This window comes from Leptodactylus fuscus, chromosome 3, assembly GCF_031893055.1.
Source record: "Leptodactylus fuscus isolate aLepFus1 chromosome 3, aLepFus1.hap2, whole genome shotgun sequence".
In the NCBI taxonomy this organism is placed as follows: domain Eukaryota; kingdom Metazoa; phylum Chordata; class Amphibia; order Anura; family Leptodactylidae; genus Leptodactylus; species Leptodactylus fuscus.
Window position 1 is genome coordinate 26,124,492 of NC_134267.1, and position 24,315 is coordinate 26,148,806.

General features: G+C 51.0%; 2 protein-coding genes across 8 annotated transcripts; one reads left to right on the plus strand and one right to left on the minus strand.

Moving 5' to 3' along the window:
- The first annotated feature begins 479 nt into the window (after positions 1-479).
- On the plus strand, positions 480-16,478 carry TJAP1 (tight junction associated protein 1). 6 transcript variants are annotated; one of them, XM_075267303.1, is made up of 13 exons: positions 480-521; positions 1,581-1,623; positions 7,550-7,659; positions 8,061-8,114; positions 8,431-8,570; positions 9,027-9,461; positions 10,539-10,567; positions 11,852-12,013; positions 12,096-12,162; positions 12,978-13,007; positions 13,299-13,406; positions 13,979-14,062; positions 14,300-16,478. In XM_075267303.1, the coding sequence occupies exons 5-13, from the start codon at positions 8,454-8,456 to the stop codon at positions 15,467-15,469; spliced, it is 2,202 nt and encodes a 733-aa protein (XP_075123404.1). In that variant the 5' UTR covers positions 480-521; positions 1,581-1,623; positions 7,550-7,659; positions 8,061-8,114; positions 8,431-8,453; the 3' UTR covers positions 15,470-16,478. The 6 variants fall into 6 exon arrangements, with proteins under 6 accessions (XP_075123404.1, XP_075123402.1, XP_075123405.1 ...); XM_075267301.1 differs by having other exon boundaries at positions 8,431-9,461; XM_075267304.1 differs by lacking the exon at positions 12,978-13,007.
- A 473-nt stretch (positions 16,479-16,951) lies between these two features.
- Positions 16,952-22,596, minus strand: LRRC73 (leucine rich repeat containing 73). Of its 2 annotated transcripts, none has more exons than XM_075266518.1 (7): positions 22,496-22,596; positions 21,285-21,587; positions 21,044-21,204; positions 20,834-20,956; positions 18,184-18,284; positions 17,748-17,934; positions 16,952-17,473 (listed from the first exon to the last, which is right to left on the minus strand). In XM_075266518.1, the coding sequence occupies exons 2-7, from the start codon at positions 21,554-21,556 to the stop codon at positions 17,403-17,405; spliced, it is 915 nt and encodes a 304-aa protein (XP_075122619.1). In that variant the 5' UTR covers positions 21,557-21,587; positions 22,496-22,596; the 3' UTR covers positions 16,952-17,402. The 2 variants fall into 2 exon arrangements, with proteins under 2 accessions (XP_075122619.1, XP_075122621.1); XM_075266520.1 differs by lacking the exon at positions 22,496-22,596 and adding an exon at positions 22,462-22,482.
- Positions 22,597-24,315: the final 1,719 nt, after the last annotated feature.

A 24,315-nucleotide genomic window follows, 5' to 3' on the forward strand; every position in this document is an offset into this window, starting at 1 on the left:
TCCTCCTGCAGTCTAACACTGACTAGACTAATGAGACCTCTGCGCTGACAGTGACCAATCAGAGACCTGGTTTCATTTTACCTCAGCAGGCTTAAAGCTAAACACTGAGCTCTGATTGGTCGCTCTCGGCTCCTCTCTTCTTCCGGCAGTCTCTATCTATATCACCTCTCTCTAGGCGCCCTCTACCTCCACAGTCACCAGTACAGATTTCTGGGTGTTGCTCGGTAAGGTGTGTTAGTATTTAGATGTTTAAGATGATTATAACGGGCTCCGGGCTTCAGCTCGTTGCTAGAGGCCGCCTTGTTCTCTTTAAGATGTGTGCTCTGTGCTGCGCCATCTTGTCGAGGTTCGCTGACTTACCACAAAGGCTGAGTGGACTCTGATAACATGGCGGAGCGCGCTCTTCTATTAATCTAAACGGGGACGGCCCTACAGAAGAGTCAGGGGGTGACGTCACACGTTCAACGTGGGGATTCCGAAGGATTACCCGGCGTGCCCCGCGGGAACATGGCTGCCAGGAGGTGAGAGAAGGAGGGGGCCGCCTATGGGGCGATGGTGCGGGGTATGTGCCAGCTGTTCAGGGAGGGGGCGCTAGTGTGCAGAGAACGGGACATCTGTCTGGGGTGTAAGTATCGGCAGTGCTGAGTAACGAGGGAGGGGGCGCCATAGAGCAGGGTGACAGGGAGGATGACAACTGCCTTGTCGAGCTATCTGCTCATATGTGAGGTGGGTGGGTATATGTTGGGGTTTTGTGAGTGATCAGGTGACATAACAGGGGTTGTTGTTCTGGTGGATCGGGTGATGTGCCAGGGGTTGTTGTTCAGGTGGGTCGGGTGATGTGCCAGGGGTTGTTGTTCAGGTGGGTCGGGTGACGTACCAGGGGTTGTTGTTCTGGTGGGTCGGGTGACGTACCAGGGGTTGTTGTTCTGGTGGGTCGGGTGACGTACCAGGGGTTGTTGTTCTGGTGGGTCGGGTGACGTACCAGGGGTTGTTGTTCTGGTGGGTCGGGTGACATGCCAGGGGTTGTTGTTCAGGTGGGTCGGGTGACATGCCAGGGGTTGTTGTTCAGGTGGGTCGGGTGACATGCCAGGGGTTGTTGTTCAGGTGGGTCGGGTGACATGCCAGGGGTTGTTGTTCAGGTGGGTCGGGTGACATGCCAGGGGTTGTTGTTCTGGTGGATCGGGTGACATGCCAGGGGTTGTTGTTCTGGTGGATCGGGTGACGCGCCAGGGGTTGTTGTTCTGGTGGGTCGGGTGACGCGCCAGGGGTTGTTGTTCTGGTGGGTCGGGTGACACGCCAGGGGTTGTTGTTCAGGTGGGTCTGGTTTTGTGGGTGACTGTATTGTGTGACATGTCGGTAGTAGATGTTTGGGCGGATTGGCTGACATATTGGCGGCTGTTGGGTGACAGATTGGGTGGATGGTTTTTGGGTGTCCTATAGGGTAACATGTTGCATGGTCTGGTACAGATGTTGAGGTTGGTTTGACTTATTGGCATTGATTAGATTAGGTCTGATGTTGGGGGTTGTTGTGTCTGTGGGGTCCGGCCTCACTCATTTACTTTGTTCTTTGTGTCTCGCAGGTGAGCGCTGCTTCTCTTCTGAGTGTGGAGGACCCCGTGTGTGGTAAGGAGCCTTAAGAGGCCGATCACCCCTGTGCTGTGAGGGAGTTCAGTGCTAGACACACCCTGATGTCTAATATGGAAGGGCTTCATAATAAGCAGGTCTGATCAATAACAGAGAATAGGTGTAGTTTACTATGAGAGGTAGGAGGCGCTGCAGACCCCGTACCCCAGTCCTGTAGACCCCGTACCCCAGTCCTGTAGTGTACTATGTGAGGTAGGAGGCGCTGCAGACCTCGTACCCCAGTCTTGTCATGTATTATGAGAGGTAGGAGGCACTGCAGACCCCGTATCCCAGTCCTGTAGTGTACTATGTGAGGTAGGTGGCGCTGCAGACCCCGTATCCCAGTCCTGTAGGGTTTTATGTGAGGTAGGAGGCGCTGCAGACCCTGTATCCCAGTCCTATAGTGTACTATGAGAGGTAGGAGGCGCTGTAGACCCCGTACTCCAGTCTTGTAATGTACTATGAGAGGTAGGAGGCGCTGCAGACCCCATACCACAATCCTTTAGTGTACTATGAGAGGAAGGAGGTGCTGCAGACCCCGTACCTCAAGTCCTGTAGTTTACTATATGAGGTAGGAGGCGCTGCAGACCCCATACCACAATCCTGTAGTGTACTGTGAGAGGCGCTGCAGACCCCGTACCCCAGTCCTGTATTGTACTATGAGAGGTAGGAGGCGCTGCAGACCCCATACCCCAGTCCTGTACTGTATATGTGAGGTAGGAGGCGCTGCAGACCCTGTACCCCAGTCGTGTAGTGTACTATATGAGGCAGGAGGCGCTGCAGACCCTTTACTCCAGTCCTGTACTGTACTATGAGAGGTAGGAGGCGCTGCAGACCCTTTACTCCAGTCCTGTAGCGTACTATGAGAGGTAGGAGGCGCTGCAGACCCCGTATCCCAGTCCTGTAGTGTACTATGAGAGGCGCTGCAGACCTCGTACCCCATTCCTGTCAGCAGACATCCCTCCTGTACTGTGACCTCAGACTATAAGTCACCGTCACTTCCGCACCCCCTGTATCTCCGCCGGCTCTGGACTCTGACCTCTCCACATCTGACTGGACTTTAGCTCCTGCTCGGCCGCTTTGTGTCACTTGTGCGGAGTCTGCAGAAGATGGGAGTCATCCTCCTGGTGTGAGGTCAGCGGAGAATAGTGCCGGCCTAATGGATGATGGGAGTCGTCCTCCTGAGTGTGGTCAGTACATGGGGGGAAGTTTTCTTGTGCGTTGACTTACTGGATAGATGGAGTAGAGGCCTGACCCCCCCCCCCCCTCCCCAAATCTATCATGTATATGTGTATGCCCCTTCGTGTCTGCATCTATCTATATATATCCCTTACCTCCTCCTGTATATCTGTATACCCTTCCATGTATATATATATATATATATATATATATATATATATATATATATATATATATCCCACCATACCTCATACTATATATTTGTTTACCCCTCTCTATGTATATTCCCCCTCCCCAGCTCTCGCTGTCCTGTAACTTTCAGTGTTCCAGATCTGTATCCCTTGTGTCTCTATATATCTCCACCTACTTCATCCTGTATAACTGTATACACCCTTCATGTGTATATATAGCGATCTACCCCTATCCATTCTGTATATGTATGCTGTATCCCCGTCCATCCATCCTGTATATCTGTGCATTCCCTCTAAGCATCCTATATATCTGTATATACAGTACTGTGCAAAAGTTTTAGATGTATAAAAAATGTTGTTCAGTAAGAATGCCTCCAGAAAAAGAAGGGTTAATAGTTTATTTTTGTGAATCCCATCAGTATTTGGGGTGACCTTTGCCTTTTTCTCGGTACTTGCAGACAGTTTTTGGCAGGGAGGTTGTTCCCGCCATCTTGGAGAACTAAGCACAGATTTTATGTGGATGTAGGTTTGCTCCAATCCGTCTGTGTCTTTGTGTCATCCCAGACAGACTGGATGATGTTGAGATCAGGGCTGTATCTATGGGGGCCATATCCATTTAATCATTTCCAGGACTCCTGGTTCTTCTTTAAATTCGCAAAAGTAAACTATTAACCCTTCCAACCCTTTCTGAGCAGCATTTATTTACCTGTCTAAAACTTTTGCATACTTATGTGTCTAAATATACATATTATTATCCCACCTCACTTTGTATATTTGTATACCCCTTCTGTGTACGTATACACTCATTGACAAAAAATAATTCCCACCCCTAAATAGAAGGGTCAGATTACAGTAAAACTCATCCTGCAGTTCTGTCTCAGGCACATATGTAAATGCCACAAGAGGGCGTAGAAGATCTCCTCCCCCACTGCACTCCTTTTGGGTAGTGTACTTCTTTGTGAGATCAGTGACTACTAGACATGACTGTATGACACACTTATAGGTGTTTTACCCAGTTAACAGACTATCAGAGGGGACATCTTTGTACTGAGTGGAGCGGGTTGGTCATTTCCATGAATCGCCGCCATGTAACCGTTCTGATAGTTGTTTAGGCAGAGGTTTCATGAGGGCAGACAGATCAGCAGCAGAGGATTGGTTGATCCCCGTCAAGGACGAGCAGCCCCACAGGATCATTTTTCACCATCCAGACATAGGGGGCACCATGTCTCTTCATTGCATTCCCTTACGATCTCTGCTCGCACCATCTGCAGTAAATTTGGTGTCACGTCCATTACATGTCCGACCATTGACCACCAGACACCATTGTCTTCATCTGCAGTGGTATCGTGAATGGGAACAGACTGGAGCCGTGTCCTCTATAGTGATGGATCTGTTTGGGATCTGATGATGGTTGCTTTGGAGCATGGAAGCCTCATGGTGATCGATTCAATCCTGCCTGTACTGTGGAGAGACACACTGCCCCCTGCAGGTGTGATGATGTGGGGGCCCTCACATAGGACAGTCGGTCATTGCTAGTAGTGATACAAGGACACAAACAGCTCAGTGATATGTACAGGACATCCTGACACTGCCATATCCCAGCAGGACAATGCTCGCCCACACACACACAAGGGTTCCCAGGAATGTCTCCTCCAGATTACAACTCTTCCTGGTCCCGCCCGGTCGCCACATTTATCACCAATCCACCAGTTATAGGACCGGCTGGGACATCACTAACCTATGAGTGTGCAGGATCTACAGGCTGTGGTGAATGTACTGCTATATACCATACAGAGCCTGTATATACCTCCATGTCCTGCCGTATCTCATCTTGTATCCAGACTACAGGGCCGGCTATAACATCTGTGGTAAATGTACTGCTATATACCATACAGAGCCTGTATATACCTCCATGTCCTGCCGTATCTCATCTTGTATCCAGACTCCAGGTGTAACATCTGTGGTAAATGTACTGCTATATACCATACAGAGCCTGTATATACCTCCATGTCCTGCCGTATCTCATCTTGTATCCAGACTACAGGGCCGGCTATAACATCTGTGGTAAATGTACTGCTATATACCATACAGAGCCTGTATATACCTCCAAGTCCTGCTGTATCTCATCTTGTATCCAGACTAGAGGCCCTAACAGGGCCCTAGAGCTTGCACCCAATTGTCCGGTGTTCCCTAATAACTTTCTCCTATAATATTGTCATCACTTCCATAGATCACCATTACATCACATTGAGAAATATTCACCAGGACGGGAACCGATTCTGGGGCTGGAGGGTTTTTGAGTATGTATCCCCCACATCCTGTATACCCGACGTTAAGTATATTCCGCACTCCTATACCCCCCTCTGCCTGTATTTAGCCCCTCCCCGGTGCTGGCTGTTGTGTAACTCTATCGGCGTCTCAGATATGTTTCCCTCGTGTCTCTTGTTTGGATGTAAGAGCCACAGTTTTTCCAGACATTTGAGCTGTGGTCTCAGGTTTCGGGGCTCAGGCCTTGTGTATGGTCAGGGGTCATGGTACGCTGCGCTGTGGAGGGGGAGGGGGGACGTTTAGCCTCTTTGCAGACACGTTCACATCCTTCATCTCTTGTCTATGACAAATGCCAGAAAACTGCGCCCCTCTGACCACCACTGGGCTCTATTAGAACTGTCACGGCCAGGTGTGCACTCATGGTGTGGTGGTCACAGATATGGCGGTGTGGTGGTCATCTACTGTCCCTCTGCAGGTTTTGGGATTGTAGATGGCGGTGTCGCACGTCTGGGTGTTTAGTGCCTGGCCCCGTGCCAGCCTAGTACCCGAGTGCCTGTGCTGCCATTACTGTGCGCACGCTGTGTCTCGCCGCTCGGGTTACCAGCCCTGCCAGGTCTTGTCTGGACGTGGGAGGATGATGGAGTTTTTGTCCTGTGTGTGTTTTTCTGGCATACGATTGCTCTTCACATTCTTGTAGGTACGAGTCAGAGAGGCACGCTGTTCATAGCCGGGGGGCACAAACTTTATACGGAGACAAGGAAAGGGCGGGGCTGCATCACGCGTGTCTTTACCTGGATACACCTGGAGCCCTAGAGGCACGAGTCAATATAAAAGGTGGAGGAGGGGTGGAGTGCTGCGACATTACTGCACTGATTCCTAGACAAACAGACCTCTCCATGAATCCCCCGCCGTCACCTCACCTGATGGGTACACCCACATGGAACCTGTCCGGATATGCTGGAACAGTGCCATATAGTGACAGCGCCCTCTGCAGGATGTCTGAGTGATGCCATATAGTGACAGCGCCCTCTGCAGGATGTCTGAGCAGCGCCATATAGTGACATCCCCCTCCGCAGGATGTCTCAGTGGCGCCATATAGTGACAGCACCCTCTGTAGGATGTCTCACTGACGCCATATAGTGACAGCGCCCTCTGTAGGATGTCTCAGTGACGCCATATAGTGACCGCCCTCTGCAGGATGTCTGAGTGACGCCATATAGTGACCGCCCTCTGCAGGATGTCTGAGTGATGCCATATAGTGACAGCGCCCTCTGCAGGATGTCTGGCTAATGCCATATAGTGACAGCGCCCTCTGCAGGATGTCTGGCTAATGCCATATAGTGACAGCACCCTCTGTAGGATGTCTGAGCAGCGCCATATAGTGACAGCGCCCTCCGCAGGATGTCTCAGTGGCACCATATAGTGACAACACCCTCTGTAGGATGTCTGAGTGATGCCATATAGTGACAGCGCCCTCTGCAGGATGTCTGGCTAATGCCATATAGTGACAGCGCCCTCTGCAGGATGTCTGGCTAATGCCATATAGTGACAGCGCCCTCTGCAGGATGTCTGGCTAATGCCATATAGTGACAGCGCCCTCCGCAGGATGTCTGAGCAGCGCCATATAGTGACAGCACCCTCTGTAGGATGTCTGACTAATGCCATATAGTGACAGCACCCTCCGCAGGATGTCTCAGTGACGCCATATAGTGACAGCGCCCTCTGTAGGATGTCTGAGTGATGCCATATAGTGACAGTGCCCTCTCTAGTACTCCCTATAGTGACAGCGCCCTCTGCAGGATGTCTGAGTAATGTCATATAGCGACAGCGCCCTCTGTAGGATATTAGAGTAGTGACATATATTGAAAGGATGGTTGCAGGCTGGTTGGGGCAGTCAGATACAGGTGGGGGGCTCAGGTGCTGCAGGCTGGTGGGGGCAGTAGTCACAGGTTTGGTGCTCTTTTGCTGCAAGCCGGTTGGGGTACACTCAGGTACAGGCTTAGGTGTTGCAGACTTGTCGGGGGCAGTCAGGTACAGGTGGGGGCAATAGTTACTAGTGGGGGCTCAGGTTCTGCAGGCTTGTGGGGGGCAGTAGTCACAGATGGGTGGGGGGATCAGGTACTGCAGGTTGGTGGGAGGCAGTCAGGTACAGGTGGGGGGGGGCTCAGGTACTGCAGGCTGGTGGGGGACAGGTGGGGAGCTTAGGTGGGGGCAGTAGTCACAGGTGGGGATGGGGATCAGGTTATGATACTTGTCGCTCTGACGCTCGCCGTCCTCATGTTTCGCAGGCACAATGCCGTCGGCTGCAGCTTGAATTACACAGGACGAAGCGGAGACAGATTCAGCGGCCGTCACCCAGATGGCAGCATGTGTGACAAGGATGCTGCACCTTACACAGGTAAGAAGACCCCTCCCTCCAATGTTGCCCTCCTTGGTTGAGTAGACCCTTTTGCCGTTGCCCGTGCCCAGTGTTCTCCTCATATAAGTCCTTTCATTTTGTTGCTTGGAATGTCTGGAGCAGAAAGTATAAGCCCCCTCCCCCCTACACAAATTCCTTCTAGTCAGTGACTATGTGTACATGTGACATAGCACCGCACCCCTGCTGTCATTTGTCCCCGCAGCCAAGTTCTAGTTCTTTGCCCCCTTTAGCTAGCTGAAGCATAAACCTGTCCCCACCTTCTAGCTGAGGCTCAGATCTGTCCCCCCCCCCCTCCCCCCCCAGCCAAGTGTTAGACCTGCGCTCCTTTTGTATTTTTGTGGTTTTCCTGGCTGACCTCTACCATGTGCGCTTCTCCACAGGCTTCCTGACACGCAGCGGATCATCCGTTTGACCCCTTGTGAAGTTTGTTTGTGGTGAGTATGGGATGGGGGTTGTGCTGTCATCATCATCACCATCACTGAGGTCATTGTGTTGTGCTTGGCATGTATGTTTGAGTGCCCATTGGTGCAGTGTGGAGTGTCAGCTCTGGAGCCCAATGTATGATGTGAGGTCAGCCCCTCCCCATGTTTTGTGTTCTGTTTGTTGGGTCGATTGATCTATCCCTAGTGAGTGGCGCCTCCCCCTGGAGAGATCAATATTCTGCCTCTGCCTGTGGCTGTGTGTACTGCTGTCACTCTGCTGCCCCAGTGTCCTGCATATAAAACCACTGATCTGTCTTCTGTGCCGTAGGATCGGTGACCATTGAGCTCACAATGAGCAGCACAGCCCCTGCTAAGAAGCCGTACCGCAAGGCTCCACCGCAGCACCGCGAGGTCCGACATGAACCGCCAGGAATGCGGGAGGAGGTGATGGAGCAGCAGAGTAGTCAGGTAACCGCAGGTGGAGGAGCCGGGTACCAGCGCACCTGCTTCAGCAGAGCCGAGGCGGTGGAGCTGGATGCCTCTGACCACTTTAGCTGTTCCTCCTCATGGTCCATAGCGTCCAGCAATGATAAGGAAGCAGAATGGGAGGGGGCAGGGAAGGGCAGACCACGGATGCTCTTGCGGAGGGTGAAGTCCCTCCGGAGCAAGGGGAAGGTGGGGAAGTCCAAGCGGTTCATGGGACTGCGCCGGTTCCTAAGTCGCAGTGAGGAGAATGTGGCTGTATCAGAGGCGGGAAAGCAGGAGGGCAAGAGCCGCAGTCTGGAGCGCAGCCTGGTCTTTAAAGAGCCCGCTGAGGTCCTAGCCCCAAAGAAAGGCCACCAGTCATCCAGCTGTCAGCCCCTGAAGGGCATCCTGAAGCAACCGGGAGCCCTGCGCTCACCGTCATCCCTGTCTCCATCCCAGGCAGGATCCCCCTCCCCAGACCGCAAGACCCCGCAGGACAAAGCCGACTTCTCCAGGTTTCTGGATGAGATCACTTCCAGGGTGCTGAGCCCCACCAACCTCCAGGGGGCCCAAAGGAGAGGGGCCAGCACCGACGATGAGTTGCCACATGTCAGAACACCTGGTAACGGATGTGGGCGCCGAGTGGAAGAGGGGCATGGGAGGAGGACGGGGCATCGAAGGGCAGTGTCTCCAGGTCGCCCCAGGGGCAGGAGGAGATCAGCAGACAGGAAGCACGAGCTCCCCCCAGCCTCACACAGTAAGGAGCGGTGTCAGACCCCATCGGAGCAGGGCTACCTGGACACAGAGTCCCTCTCTTCTGCTTCTCACTGGAGTCCTGAGGGCAAAAGCCCCTCACCTAGGACATCACCATCTCTTAACGCTGCCCGCAACAAGGTTAGTGCCCCCTGGACATCTGTAGCATTATTACCCATATCATTCCTTTAGTGCCCCAGCAGTCTCTTCTCACCGGTTCCCTAATCTGCCCCTCTCTCCACTTCATGGTAATTGTCTCCTCGTGTCACTGCTGAACCTCCTACCATTTAGTGGGCTGTCGCCCAGCTCGCCCAGGATCCTGCATGGAATCTGCCTTGTTATGTAGTGATCATTCCCTGCTCACATCTGAACAGCTAGGTCCGTGTTTCTTTCATTCCTGAAAAACTTTGGATGAAGACCCCTTTGGGATCTATAATAACAGCCACAATGTTCCCACTCAGCTTTCTCAGGTATAATCAATAATAATACATGTTATTTCTATAGCGCCAACATATTCCGCAGCGCTGTACAATTTGTAGGGTTCAAGTACAGACAAAAAAAATACATTACAAAAGAAATAGTCACCTCATACAGTGGGACTGAGGGCCCTGCAAACAAGAGCTTACAATCTATGAGGTAGAGGGGGTGACACAAGAGGTAGCAGGGGCGGCATTGCTTATACAGAGGTCAGACAATTTTGTAATAGAGGTGACTGTCATTACACAAACATAAAACTGTATGAGCCGTCACCAGTCGTGTCCTTTATCATGCAGATGGTGCCTGGACATATAAAGTCAGTCTGAAACGGCATCATATCATGTAGGATAATGGGGGAGCAGGGACAGAGGAGGGTTTGTTTTAGGGATTCTAATTACGGTACAGAAGGGTTTACAATTAGGACATGTGACAGGCCTGTCTGATAAGATGCGTCTTTAGTTTGTGCTTCTAGTTGTAGAAATTGGGAGTTAATCGGATTGTCCGGGGTAGAGCATTCCAGAGAAGTGGTGCAACTCGGGAGAAGTCTTGTATACGAGCGTGGGAGGTTCTGATAATAGAGGATATAAGTCAACATGGTTATTGGGGAAGGACAGAGTACCAAGTGTTACAGCGCCCCCCAGGACGGTGTGCCAGTGCTCTTGTGTCTCTATTGTCATGGGTGAATTGATCCTTGATCTTCTGTGCTATGACCTGAGTGACTGATTTTCTCTCCATTCACAGGACCCAGTGACGGAAGCCGATAGAATTCAGTAAGTTCTCTTTGGTTCCCCTACTTTCAACCATTCCCCTTCTTCCAGTCTCTTCCCCCACTTGTCGTCTTTAAAATTTTCTTCAAATCTTCCTTCCTTGGCGAAAGCCCTCCCTCTTCCTCCGCCTTTTGCCCTCTGGTCTTATTGTTTTCCTATTCTTGCGCTCCTGGTCTCCTCCTAATCTTGGCCTCGTGGTCTTGTCCTAGTCCTCCTCCTAATCTTGCTCTTCTAGTCTTTTCCTCTTCCTCCTTCAAATCTTTCCCTCCTGGTCTCTTCCTCCTTCATTGCTGTCCTCCACTTTTCCTTTCTTTCCTCCTCATGGTCTCTTTGCCGTCCTCTTGTCTTCCTGGTCTTTTCCTCTTTCTCTTGCCCCCTTGGTCTCTTCCTCCTTCTCTTCGTTGATCTGCTCCTCTTTTCTGTCATCTCCACCTCTTACCCCCCTCTTTATGCCACCCTACCCTTGGTCTCTCCCTTCTTCTCTTCATTGCTGTCCTCCACTTTTCCTTTTTTTCCTCCTCATGGTCTCTTCGTCGTCCTCTTGTCTTCCTGGTCTTTTCCTCTTCGTCTTGTCCCCTTGGTTTCTTCCTCCTTCATTGCTCTCCTCCTCTTTTGTCATCCCCACCTCTTTACCCCCTCCTCGTTTTGCCACCCTACCCTTGGTTTCTTCATCCTCCTTCTCTTCGCTGCTCCCTTATTGAGAGGACATGTCTGGCCGGCTTCCCCCTGCCGCCTCCATCTGTGTTCCCCTTGTGACGTATTTTGGCTGAATCTAGGACACTGGGCACATCGATAGAGCGGCCATGCAGGAGGAACGTGATTGTGTGTAGACCCCGTGACTGCAGCTCTGCACAGTGTACACACATATCCTGTATCCCACTCAGATCTCAGCATCCTGATGATATCAGGTCGACTCTTGTTGACCAGCTGAAAGGATTGACAAATGAGCCCACCAGGATTAATGTCTGCTGCGTTATGCCGTATTAACTCTGTCTTCTCCTACAAATAATCTGCAGCATAGCTAGGAAACAATCCATATGGCCACTCCCATAGGGGTGGTCACTAACCCTCCATGGTAAAATTTACTTGGCTATACTGTGGTGTGTCTGTATGTAGATACTCTCCTCTGGGTGCCCCAAAACTCTTCGGTATAGACTATGGCTGTGGAGTACAAAGAACCTTTTCATTAGACCATATATCTTGATGGTTCTTCCCTACTGCTCAGTCCCTGGAATGGTGGACAACCTCCCCTCTTCAGTATTTTACCCTTTTCCTCCTTTCCTGCAGCTTTCTGCAGCATCAGAATGATGAGCTGCGCAGGCGCCTGGCATATACCACAACCAAAATGGAGGCCATGGAGCACGAGGTGGACGCCAGTCGGCATTACTTGGAGGTGGAGTTAAGTCGTAATCGGGAGGAGTTGGAGAAACTCAAGGACAAGTTCCGCAGGTAAATAATGGAGAGTTCAGTCTTATGAGTGTCGTACCATAGACTGTGACCCTTTATCTCACCATTAACTCTGGTCCACCAGGTTGCAGAACAGCTACACGGCCTCACAGAGGACAAACCAGGACCTGGAGGAGAAGTTACACACCCTGGTATGAGTTCCTCACATCGCTAGCTCACTGTCAGATATCTCCTCCATATTTCTCACATCTTGCTATAGTGGTGATGGATGTAGTGTAGCGGTGACCAACAATGTTGTAGTGTGGAGGAGACTACTTGTATGTCTGGGGTTCAGGTGTCGTGGAGCACATGAGTTCTGTGTGACTGTTGGTGGAAAGAATGAGGACAGGGTGACAGTGTAGGTGGTGTGCCCAGAGTGATGTGTATGTGGAGCATATGAGTTCAGGGTGATAGCATAGGTGGAGATGATGAGGTCCTGGTGACAGTGAAGGTGGAGCACATTAGGGTGAGGAACATCTTGGTGACAGCGAAGGTGGGGAGGATGAGGGCATGGGTGATTTGCATAGCAAGACAAGATGTGGTCCAGGTGAGGTCCGGGTGACTTTGTAGGTGCAGCTGATAAGATCTAGGTGACTGTATAGGTGGAGCAGATGAGGGCTGGTGATGGGGTAGGTGGAGCAGATGAGGGCTGTGTGACTGTGTCAGTGGAGTAGCTGAGGACTGGGTGACAGTCTCGGTAGTGCTAATGAGGCCCAGGTGATGGCGTAGTCGTAGTAGATGAGGTGATAACATAGGTGAAGCGGGTAAGGTACAAATGACAGATTATGTGGTACACCTTAGGTCCAGGTGACAGTGGAGCGGATGAAACCAGAGTGATGGCGGTGGATTTGTTGATGGCTGGAGGGTCACCGTGTGGTTGCGGTGACAGCGGTAGAGGCAGCACGTTAAGCACTGCTATAACTGACACGTGATTCTCTCTTTCTTTTTCCATCTCGTGCTTTTGCAGGCCTCGTTCAGCCAGAGCTGGATCTATTCAGTTGCGTTTGGTAGTGGTGGGGGGTGGGGGTGGGGGCTCCAGTAGCGGTGGGAGGACAATTCTTGGGATTTTTGTCTCGTCTCTCTGGAATGTTACCCCTCACTCTTGTCTTTCACCTGCAGCCTCAGGGTTACTAGTAACACCTCTCACCTCGGACGTCCTTCCCCAGTATGGCTGACACGTCTCCTGTATGTTGCATGTATGACATCATGTGTTTCCTCACTGCTGCACCTCCCCCATCCTTTGTTCTGCTATACGCGGTCACTGACCTATCCCTCTGGTCCTTTCTAGATTAAGAAGGCCGAGATGGATAGAAAGACCCTGGACTGGGAGATTGTGGAGCTGACGAATAAACTGCTGGACGCCAAGACGACCATCAACAAGCTGGAGGAACTGAACGTGAGTCAAACAGCGGGAGGGGATGGGGGTTGTAATCGATACAGAAAGGGAACCACAAACCTGGACCACAACTACACCCACACCCATAAGCCTCAGACCACCAAGGTAGTATGGTCCTGCGGAATAATGAGTATAATACAGGATGTAACTCAGGATAAGTAATGTAATGTATGTACACAGTGACTGCACCAGCAGAATAGTGAGCACAGCTCTGGAGTATAATACAGGATAAGTAATGTAATGTATGTACACAGTGACTGTACCAGCAGAATAGTGAGTGCAGCTCTGGAGTATAATACAGGATAAGTAATGTAATGTATGTACACAGTGACTGTACCAGCAGAATAGTGAGTGCAGCTCTGGAGTATAATACAGGATAAGTAATGTAATGTATGTACACAGTGACTGTACCAGCAGAATAGTGAGCGCAGCTCTGGGGTATAATACAAGAGGTAACTCAAGATCGGTACAGGATAAGTAGTGTATGTATTTTAGGTATTGACTGTGTTTGTAACCTGGGGTCAGAGGTTTATGTTTCTGGTCACTTACCATACCCTTCTCTTCTTTACCAGGAGCGCTATAGACAGGACTGTAATCTCGCGGTGCAGCTGCTGAAATGCAACAAGTCTCACTTCAGGAACCACAAGTTTGCCGATGTGAGTACTGACGCTATGATGGTTCATCCACCGGCAATATCATGTAACACTAGTATTGATGATTGGTGTTTGTGTCTGATTTTTTTTTTGTTTTGTTTGGGTGTTTATCAGTCAGGTCTATAGTGTCCGGTGTCTATGGATCCTGTGCTGTGTACTGTTGACGCTTGTGTGAAGTTTGTGGTATCAGGTCCATTGTGACCTCCCTGACTCATATGTTCTCTTTCCGTCTTGTCACAGTTACCGTACAAGCTTCAGGACATGGTCAGTAAGCATCTTCAGAGCTCCGCTTCCTCTCCTGGATCTGGTCAGGACACTCCTCCTCCTGGTCTATCACATTCAGACGTGGTGCCCACCTCCGTCATTGCCCGTGTTCTGGAGAAGCCAGAGTCCCTTATTCTGAATTCCGCCACATCCAGTAGTGGCAGCGGTCCCACTGCAGAGGATGTCTTTGTGCATGTGGACATGAGTGGGTCCGGTCAGCAACAGAATGGTGTCCTACAGAAGCAAGGCAGTGTGGACAGTGCCAGTGAAGATCCACCAACCTTTGAAAAACTCAGTCCTTACCCAACTCCTCCTCCTCCCCACCCTCTGTACCCAGGACGTAAGGTCATAGAGTTCTCAGATGAGAAGGTCAGGATCCCCAAAAACAGTCCACTGCCCAACTGTACCTATGCCACCAGGCAAGCCATCTCACTTAGCTTGGTCCAGGGCGAAGAGGGGAGCCCTGACAGACACCGCACCGTCCCAAATAGCCCTGCATCTTCAGGCAGCTACCCACAACGGGCACGAAGTGCTGACAATCCTACACGATCCCCATTAAGTAGCGCTGCCCCCAGCTCTGCTAGCTCAGAGGAGGACATGCTGGCTAACTGGCAGAGAATGTTTGTTGATAAAGCGGCACCAAGTTCAGAGGGGTCTTTGGCTCATCGCACATCCTTTAGTCGTGACACAGCCCTGGAGCTGCAGCAGAGGTTCAGTCGCTCCATGCAGGAACTGAGCCGTGCCGCACAAGCTTTCTCCGAGCGGGAGACATCTGGGAACAGCTGGTTGGACAGCCTGGAGTTCAGCTCCGAGAAGGAAAGCAGCGGGACAAAGAGGGGACAACTGCCCAATGAGTACGGCAAGGAGTTCTCCAAGGAAGAGGCTCAGGACCTTCTGTCTGCTGCTGTGGAAGAGGACGACGACCCAACAGAGTCGCCACCACCTCTGCCCGAAGACCTCGAGGAGGAGCAGGAACTGGAAGATCATATTCTAGAGACATGTGTGGAACAGGAAGACGTGGAGATATTCAAGGATAAGCCTCCAAGTGGCCGCCCACACAGAAGCCCCAAGCGAATGGGCGTGCACCATCTGCATCGGAAGGACAGCCTGACCCGGGCACAGGAGCAGGGTAACTTACTCAACTAGCCGGGGAAGGGGGGGGAGGAGAGGGGTGTCATACAGAACGGACGTCTATGGCTTCGGCCTTTACCTTACAGTATATGCAGATAACACAGTCCAAGGTTTCCAGACCTTCCGGCCTCCTCCGCACACACTCATGTCTGCAGCCATGACAACAGTGCACTACAGGAGGAGGGTTACCCACTGTACAGCGCCGACTTCCACATAGCAGCGGAGGACAAGGCTCTCATTGGAGGACCTGAAGGAAGTTAAACAGAGCGGGCAGATAGAGCAGACTTCAGGGCTGAGATGAGGAGGGTTGGTGAAGCAGAGTATGGCGGGTGTGAGATGTAATGATGGGGGTGAGGGATGGCATGGATTATACAGTATTTGGTCCTCCTGCGGGTGGTTTTGTGTCCTCTGACCACTGCAGATAATACTAGGGGGTCCCGTCCTCAGCTTGTGGATGTCGTATTTGGAGCTGCTGGCGCTGGGTAGCTCACCTCTGCCGGATTTCCAAAGCTCCAGTGTTGGTGCAGGCCTTTGGGTGGCGCTGTACACCAGAGCTTTAGACATCTGATCCATTCTCTGGTACCTGTCACATGATGAAACAGCGTTGACGCAGTGTTGACTATTTCCAGCTACTTTTGCCCGGTGCGATGGTGGAGCGTGGTGAGCGGAGCGCTCCTCGTCCTCCGGCCGCTTGTGTTTTGTGTGATCTGTTCTTCTCCTGTCTGTGTGGTGGTACGGTCCTGCCGCTGACATTCTCCGTGGCTCGCTCAGGGCGCAGCGTTGTCCTTGCGTTCCGTCAGCAGCCTGGGCGGTGGGCGCCTCCGTCTTGTCATTGTGCTCATGTCAGACTTGTCGTCCATCGGTCATGTCTGTATATAGACGCACATATATATATATTTTTGTATCTGGCGGCACAGTATTACCCGTTCCTGTGTGTCCGGCGCCTTCTCGTCCTCCCGATCTCAGACTGTTAACCCCGCGTAGATTTATTTTCTGACATTTTTTTCAAAGCTAATGTCTATTTTCCAATGACAAATAAACTATTTTAAATGAAATGTGACTGGTGATGACTGAAAAGTAAGTGCCCCCCTCCTAGGGTCTCACAGATGATGCTGTCAACAGTGTACCGGCCGCCATATTGTGGAGTACAGCCATACTGAGGGGGCACTGACATCACTTTTCCAGTTATCGTTCTTTTAGGTGACATCACTAAACAATCTTCTGAACATTATAGCACATCTATAGGTGACAGTGATGTCATAGATCAGATTTGTGATGTCAGTGGCAGGAGTACAACAAAATAGAGGAACAGAGGGATGAGGTCACATATTGAGTGTTTCATAGTGGAGGGAGCAGAGTCCTCAGCAGTACAGAGTATTTCAGGAGAGGAGCGTGCTGATCTTCTTGTGATTGGACATGTTATGAGACCCGTCCCAGGTTCCTCGCCCTCCACCCCAGCCCTCCCGATTCCCTCGGTCATTCACTTCAGCCTCACAGAGTCTATAAGAACCTTTATTATCTTGTGCTTGTAGTGTGAACAATTCCCCAAGCTCTGACCCATGCAGCACCCCCTCCCCTCCTCCCAGACAAGTGTCGCTGCCCCCTGGTGGCAGAGATGTGGTCAAGCATGTAGTTTATGTGTTAAGGTGGCGATTTCTGTTCGGCTCGCTCCATAGACATGTATATATAATCTATTCATATAAATAATCTCCATCTGATAATAGACACCCCCATTTACCCCCAGACCCTGTCTGCCCTCTGTGCAATAGAAACAGAAACTGTTCCTGAATTGTGCAAAATCGTGAATCATCCATCAGTGAGCACACCCGTCTTCTCCATCGGTGGAGGCTGCGCAGGTGGAGCAGCAGCCATTGTTCAATTGTCAAGGCTTCAGGAGTTGAGTTACCTCGAGTAGTCTTCTTCGTGTTGTGTTGACAGCTGTTGAGCCTCACATCTCCGTCTCGGCAAGGAGGCTATCTCCAATGCCGGAGGTCAGGAGGACCCGATGAAGGCCAGGGCCTGAGAAACCACAAAAATAGAGAGTAAGCAACCAGCAATGGGTCTTGTTGTACAAAACACCCCATCACCCAGAATACAACACCCCCCCTCTGGACCCTGTTCCCATACTGTACATCCCTCCCCTTGTATATGCCTCATATTGTACTGACGGTATCGATCATCCCCACCCTCCAGTGCTGTACACCACCCTTCCTCGAAATAACATGTTACATGGGGCAAGCCGTGGTATCTGAAGCTCTACCCACTGGACTCCCTCACCTCTGCTACCACTCACCTATATTACTCTTCAGCCCTTTCTCCCTCACTGGTCGGTCCTGGCCCTTTCCTTCACTCTCGTCCTCATCCTCGCCCTCTGAGAGTAGATCGGCAATCTGCTGCTGCAGTTCCAGGCTGATGTTATTCTCGGACAGGACCAGAGACTTTAGGGGAGTCGGATAATTCTGAACCATGTCCAGCAGGATCTGTAGGAACATAAGAAAAGTTCTCCAGAACCTCCAGGTACTGACCTGCCTGTTACACTAAAGGGGTTAATAATGAGGATCAGTAAAATAGCCAGCAATGGGCCACACGGTAGCTCTGGCCCTGTATACAGCAAGGGCTACATGGGGGTATTCATATTATATATGGCCACAGCCTCAAGGGGCGAGGTGCAATCTCTTGTGATCCTTAGATGTAAGATAGATAGAAGAATCCAAAACCTAAAAGCCTACCTGAGCCGACTGATTGCTTAGTCCGGTCCCTTCTAAATCCAGAACTTCCAAAGTACGACTGGACGCCACACACACAGCCAACATGGAGGCAATGTGATCGCCTGTACAAATACAAGAGGAGAATTAACAGGGGATAACATGGAAGGACACCATGAAGGATGTGTGAGAAGTACAGATACAAACACACAGTGAGGACATCAAGAAGAACATGTGAAACCTGTAAATATAAAACTGGACACTGAGGACAACATGGGGGACACGTGACTCCAGTACAGACACAACCACACGGTGAGGACAATATGGAGGACATGTGACGTGACTCCAGTACAGACACAACCACACACTGAGGACAACATGGAGGACACGTGACTCCAGTACAGATACAACCACACGGTGAGGACACATGACTCCAGTACAGACACAACCACACGGTGAGGACAACATGGAGGACACGTGACTCCAGTACAATCACAACTACACAGTGAGGACAACATGGAGGACACGTGACTACAGTACAGACACAACCACACACTGAGGACAACATGGAGGACACGTGACTTCTGTACAGATACAACCACACGGTGAGGACAACATGGAGGACACGTGACTCCAGCACAGATACAACCACACAGTGAGGACAACATGGAGGACACGTGACTCCAGTACAATCACAACTACACAGTGAGGACAACATGGAGGACACGTGACTACAGTACAGACACAACCACACACTGAGGACAACATGGAGGACACGTGACTCCTGTACAGATACAACCACACGGTGAGGACAACATGGAGGACACGTGACTCCAGTACAGACACAACCACACACTGAGGACAACATGGAGGACACGTGACTCCTGTACAGATACAACCACACGGTGAGGACAACATGGAGGACACGTGACTCCAGTACAGATACAACCACACAGTGAGGACAACATGGAGGACACGTGACTCCAGTACAATCACAACTACACAGTGAGGACAACATGGAGGACACGTGACTCCAGTACAGACACAACCACACAGTGAGGACAACATGGAGGACACGGGACTCCAGTACAGACACAATCACACACTGAGGACAACATGGAGGACACGTGACTCCAAAACAGACACAAACACACAGTGAGGACAAGTGACTCCAGTACAGATACAACCACACAGTGAGGACAACATAGAGGACAAGTGACTCCAGTACAGACACAACCACACAGTGAGGACAACATGGAGGATGTACGACTCCTCTGTTGATGAAAAAGCCCAATAACAACATGGAGGAACTGTTACCCCTCCACAGATACAACCACACACACATGATGTGTGAAACCTGTGCTGATATAACCGCATACAAAACCCTATGTCTCTTACTCCTGCCGTGGGTTATGATCCAGATTTAGGTATAACCACACCGTAAAGACAACATGAAGAATGTGTGAAACCTGTACAGATACAACCATACACTGAGGACAACAGTACAGACTCCACCACACACACAGGACCACACACTATGAACCATATCACTCTCTCATCCATTAGATAGTTCAGAATTAGGTAGAACAGTACACTGAAGACATCATGGAGAACGTATAACCCCTGTACAATTACAATCCTACATAGAAGACTCAATGGGGAACATGTAACTTGTACAAAAACATCTGTACACTAAAGACAACGTGGAGAACGTGTCAACCATGTACAGATACAACCGTACACTGAGGACAACAGAGATCCCGTATGCCATGTGTAGATACAATTGTACAGTGACAACATGGAGAATGAATGTGTGAAAACTAAACAGATACAGACGTACACTGAAGACAAAATGGAGAAAATGTCACCCATGTCCAAATACATCTGTACACTGAGGACATCATGGAGAACATGAAACCCCTATACAGTTACAACAGTACACTGAGGAAAACATGAAGAACGTGTAATCCGTGTACCGATACAATTGTATGCTGAGGGCAACATGGAGGACATGTATCCCCTGTACATATACAACCATACACTGGGGAAAACATGGAGAGCATATATCCCCTGTACGGATACAACTGTACAGTGAAGACAACATGGAGAATGTGTGAAAACTGTACAGCTACAACCATACACTGAGGGGTTACACATTCTCCCTGTTGTCCTTCCAAGATACAACCATACACGGAGAACGACATGGAGAACATGTAACCTATGTACAGATACAACCATACACGGAGAACGACATGGAGAACATGTAACCAATGTACAGATACAACCACACCCAAAGAACAATATCAGTCTCTCATCCAGTAGATTATAATTCAGATTTAGTTAGAACTGTACATAAGAACCAATACATAAACACAGTGAGGTCAACATGTGACTCCTGAAGAGATATGACAGCATGGAGGAACGGTGACCCCTGCACAGATACAACTGCACACAGAGCACGTGTGAAAACTGTACAGTTACAACCGCACATAGGTCAACAGAGAGAAAGTATGACCCTTGTAAAGATATTAAAGACAACACGGACCTACGTACAGGGACAATCGCCCAATGAGGACAGCATGGAGGGCATGTGTGACACTTGTACAGATACAATCACACAGCGTGGACAACCCTTACACGGATACAACCACACACTAAGGACCATCTCTCTCACCCAGTGGATTATAATCCAGGTTGAGGGTTCTGACTTGAGAACTGTGAGCCACAGCGATGGCCAGACGGGCCCAACCAGTGCATGATATCCCGGGGTTGGCAGAGAGGGTCAGCTCCCGAAGACCTAAAAACCCACAGGCAGGAAATGGTTAACCACGGCACCATCTGGGTATAAACCAACAAACAACCAGCCGGGGGAGGGTCTCCTCACCTGGTTTTGCCCCATCAGGGGGCAGGAGGCCACAGATTAAGCTGATACCCTCATCACCAAGTAAGCAGTCCCCCAGGTCCAGAGACACCAATGCAGGGTGACTGGCCAGCGCAGGGTTAAGAAGGGACAAACCAGTGTCTGTCAGGGGGTTACCATGCAGGCTGCGGGAGGGAAGGACAGAGGGCGAGAGTCACAATATGGCAGGCGACCCGCTGACCCCCGGCTACAGAGTGATACTTACAAGAGGGACTGGAGGGAGCGGTTGCGGTGGAGACTCTGTGCCAGCTGCTGCACCCGGCCCGTGCTGGACACCACTCCCAGGTTAAGGTTGAGCTGCACAAGGGACGGGGACTCAGATACCCCCTGGCACAGCTGGGCAAAGTCTCTGTCCGAGAGGTGGCATCCACGCAGCGAAAGGAGGCGCACCGTGCCCTCTGCCAGACCCTCGCACACCCCCTTCACTTCTGCACTGGAGAGCGTCTCCCCCGACATCTGGATGGAGCCCGGTAACATCTTGTATAGGAGGTATCAGGAGTCGCGCCCCCTACAGGAAAAGACGGGAACAAACGTAATGCTGCACCCCATGGTATGTACAAGAAACTATGGGCAAGAGAAGAAGGAGGAGGGCAGGTGTAGGATTACCCCAGTCTGGGGGGATGACAAAGGAGGGATAGTAATTGCCCCAGTCTGGGGGAGGAGGGAACATGGGCAGGTTAGTAATTACCCCAGTCCAAGGGAGGGGTGAAAAGGTCAGGTTAGTAATTGCCCCAGCCCGGGGGAGAAAGGACAGGTTAGTAATTGCCCCAGCTAGGGGGAGGAAGGACAGGTTAGTAATTGCCCCAGTCTGGGGGAGGAGGGAACATGGGCAGGTTAGTAATTGACCCAGTCCAAGGGAGGAGTGAAAAGGGCAGGTTAGTAATTGCCCCAGCCCGGGGGGAGGAGGGACAAGGACAAGTAATAATTGCCCCAGCCCAGGGGAGAAAGGACAGGTTAGTAATTACCCCAACCCCAGGGAGGAGGGACAGGTTAGTAATTACCCCAACCCCAGGGAGGAGGGACAGGTTAGTAATTACCCCAACCCCAGGGAGGAGGGACAGGTTAGTAATTACCACAGCCTGGGGGAGGAGGGACAAGAACAAAATAGTAATTACCCCAGTACAGGGGAGGAGGGATGAGCACAGGTTAGTAATTGCCCCAGCCTGAGGGAGGAGGAAAAAGGGCAGGTAAAATTTTACCCCAAACCTCATGAGAAGGGCAGATGGGTAACTACCCAAACCAAAAGGGTTAACAATCACATCTGAGTGGGGGAGGGGCCAGGGCAGTCCGGTAATTACCCCGGCCCGGGCAGGAATAAGGGGCGGGCGGGTAATGACTGGAGCGCGGGGCCCAGCAGAGAAGTTACGGGCCCCGGTGATTACCGGCAGGAGGGGCGGGTCTCACCCCGGTAGTTACCTCTGCCCCCCGGGACTACAAGCCGGTTCCGGGGTCTCCTGCGCTCTCGTTGATGCTGTCTTGTTTCTATAGCAACTAGAGCGTCACTGTCTGACCACGCCCTGCTGATCCAATGACGTCATCTGTCATTTTATTAAAGACGCAGCTGTAAGGCTGACCTCCGACATAAAATAGCACGTGTATAGAGGATAACATGGGCAGATCAGACTGTGGGGTGTATAGAGGATAACACGGGGCAGATCAGACTGCGGGGTGTATAGAGGATAACAGGGGCAGATCAGACTGTGGGGTGTATAGAGGATAACACGGGGCAGATCAGACTGCGGGGTGTATAGAGGATAACATGGGGCAGATCAGACTGTGGGGTGTATAGAGGATAACATGGGCAGATCAGACTGCGGGGTGTATAGAGGATAACAGGGGCAGATCAGACTGCGGGGTGTATAGAGGATAACATGGGGGCAGATCAGACTGCGGGGTGTATAGAGGATAACAGGGGCAGATCAGACTGTGGGGTGTATAGAGGATAACACGGGGCAGATCAGACTGCGGGGTGTATAGAGGATAACATGGGCAGATCAGACTGTGGGGTGTATAGAGGATAACATGGGGGCAGATCAGACTGCGGGGTGTATAGAGGATAACAGGGGGGCAGATCAGACTGTGGGGTGTATAGAGAATAACAGGGGCAGATCAGACTGCGGGGTGTATAGAGGATAACATGGGGGCAGATCAGACTGCGGGGTGTATAGAGGATAACAGGGGCAGATCAGACTGTGGGGTGTATAGAGGATAACACGGGGCAGATCAGACTGCGGGGTGTATAGAGAATAACACAGGGGCAGATCAAACTGTGGGGTGTATAGAGGATAACAGGGGCAGATCAGACTGTGGGGTTTATAGAGGATAACACGGGGCAGATCAGACTGCGGGGTGTATAGAGAATAACACAGGGGCAGATCAAACTGTGGGGTGTATAGAGGATAACGGGCAGATCAGACTGCAGGGTTTATAGAGGATAACACGGGCAGATCAGACTGCGGGGCGTATAGAGGATAACATGGGGCAGATTAGACTGTGGGGTTTATAGAGGATAACACGGGGCAGATCAGACTGCGGGGTGTATAGAGAATAACACAGGGGCAGATCAGACTGTGGGGTGTATAGAGGATAACACAGGGGCAGATCAGACTGCGGGGTGTATAGAGAATAACACAGGGGCAGATCAGACTGCGGGGTGTATAGAGAATAACACAGGGGCAGATCAGACTGTGGGGTTTATAGAGGATAACACGGGCAGATCAGACTGCGGGGCGTATAGAGGATAACATGGGGCAGATTAGACTGTGGGGTTTATAGAGGATAACACGGGGCAGATCAGACTGCGGGGTGTATAGAGAATAACACAGGGGCAGATCAGACTGTGGGGTGTATAGAGAATAACACAGGGGCAGATCAGACTGTGGGGTTTATAGAGGATAACACGTGGCAGATCAGACTGCGGGGTGTATAGAGAATAACACAGGGGCAGATCAGACTGTGGGGTGTATAGAGGATAACAGGGGCAGATCAGACTGTGGGGTATATAGAGGATAACACGGGGCAGATCAGACTGTGGGGTATATAGAGGATAACACGGGCAGATCAGACTGCAGAGTGTATAGAGGATAACACAGTGACAGGGCAGATCAGACTGCGGGGTGTATAGAGGATAACACTGGGCCATAGATCAGACTGAGGGGATCATGTCATGTCATCCATTCGGCTGCTTTCCATCAGGCTTCTCTGACCAATCAGTATTCGCTGCTGTGCTGACGCCA

What these genes read in the sequence shown, in the direction of transcription:
- TJAP1 (XM_075267301.1), top strand. Translation starts at nt 8,454, where the DNA reads ATGAGCAGCACAGCCCCTGCTAAGAAGCCGTACCGCAAGGCTCCACCG. An exon ending in ACGGAAGCCGATAGAATTCA is followed by an intron (nt 10,568 to 11,851) that starts GTAAGTTCTCTT and finishes CCTTTCCTGCAG; the next exon opens with CTTTCTGCAGCATCAGAATG. An exon ending in ACAAGCTGGAGGAACTGAAC is followed by an intron (nt 13,407 to 13,978) that starts GTGAGTCAAACA and finishes CTTCTTTACCAG; the next exon opens with GAGCGCTATAGACAGGACTG.
- LRRC73 (XM_075266518.1), bottom strand. Translation starts at nt 21,556, where the DNA reads ATGTTACCGGGCTCCATCCAGATGTCGGGGGAGACGCTCTCCAGTGCA. An exon ending in CGCTCCCTCCAGTCCCTCTT is followed by an intron (nt 21,205 to 21,284) that starts GTAAGTATCACT and finishes TCCCTCCCGCAG; the next exon opens with CCTGCATGGTAACCCCCTGA. An exon ending in CCTGGATTATAATCCACTGG is followed by an intron (nt 18,285 to 20,833) that starts GTGAGAGAGATG and finishes GTATTTGTACAG; the next exon opens with GCGATCACATTGCCTCCATG.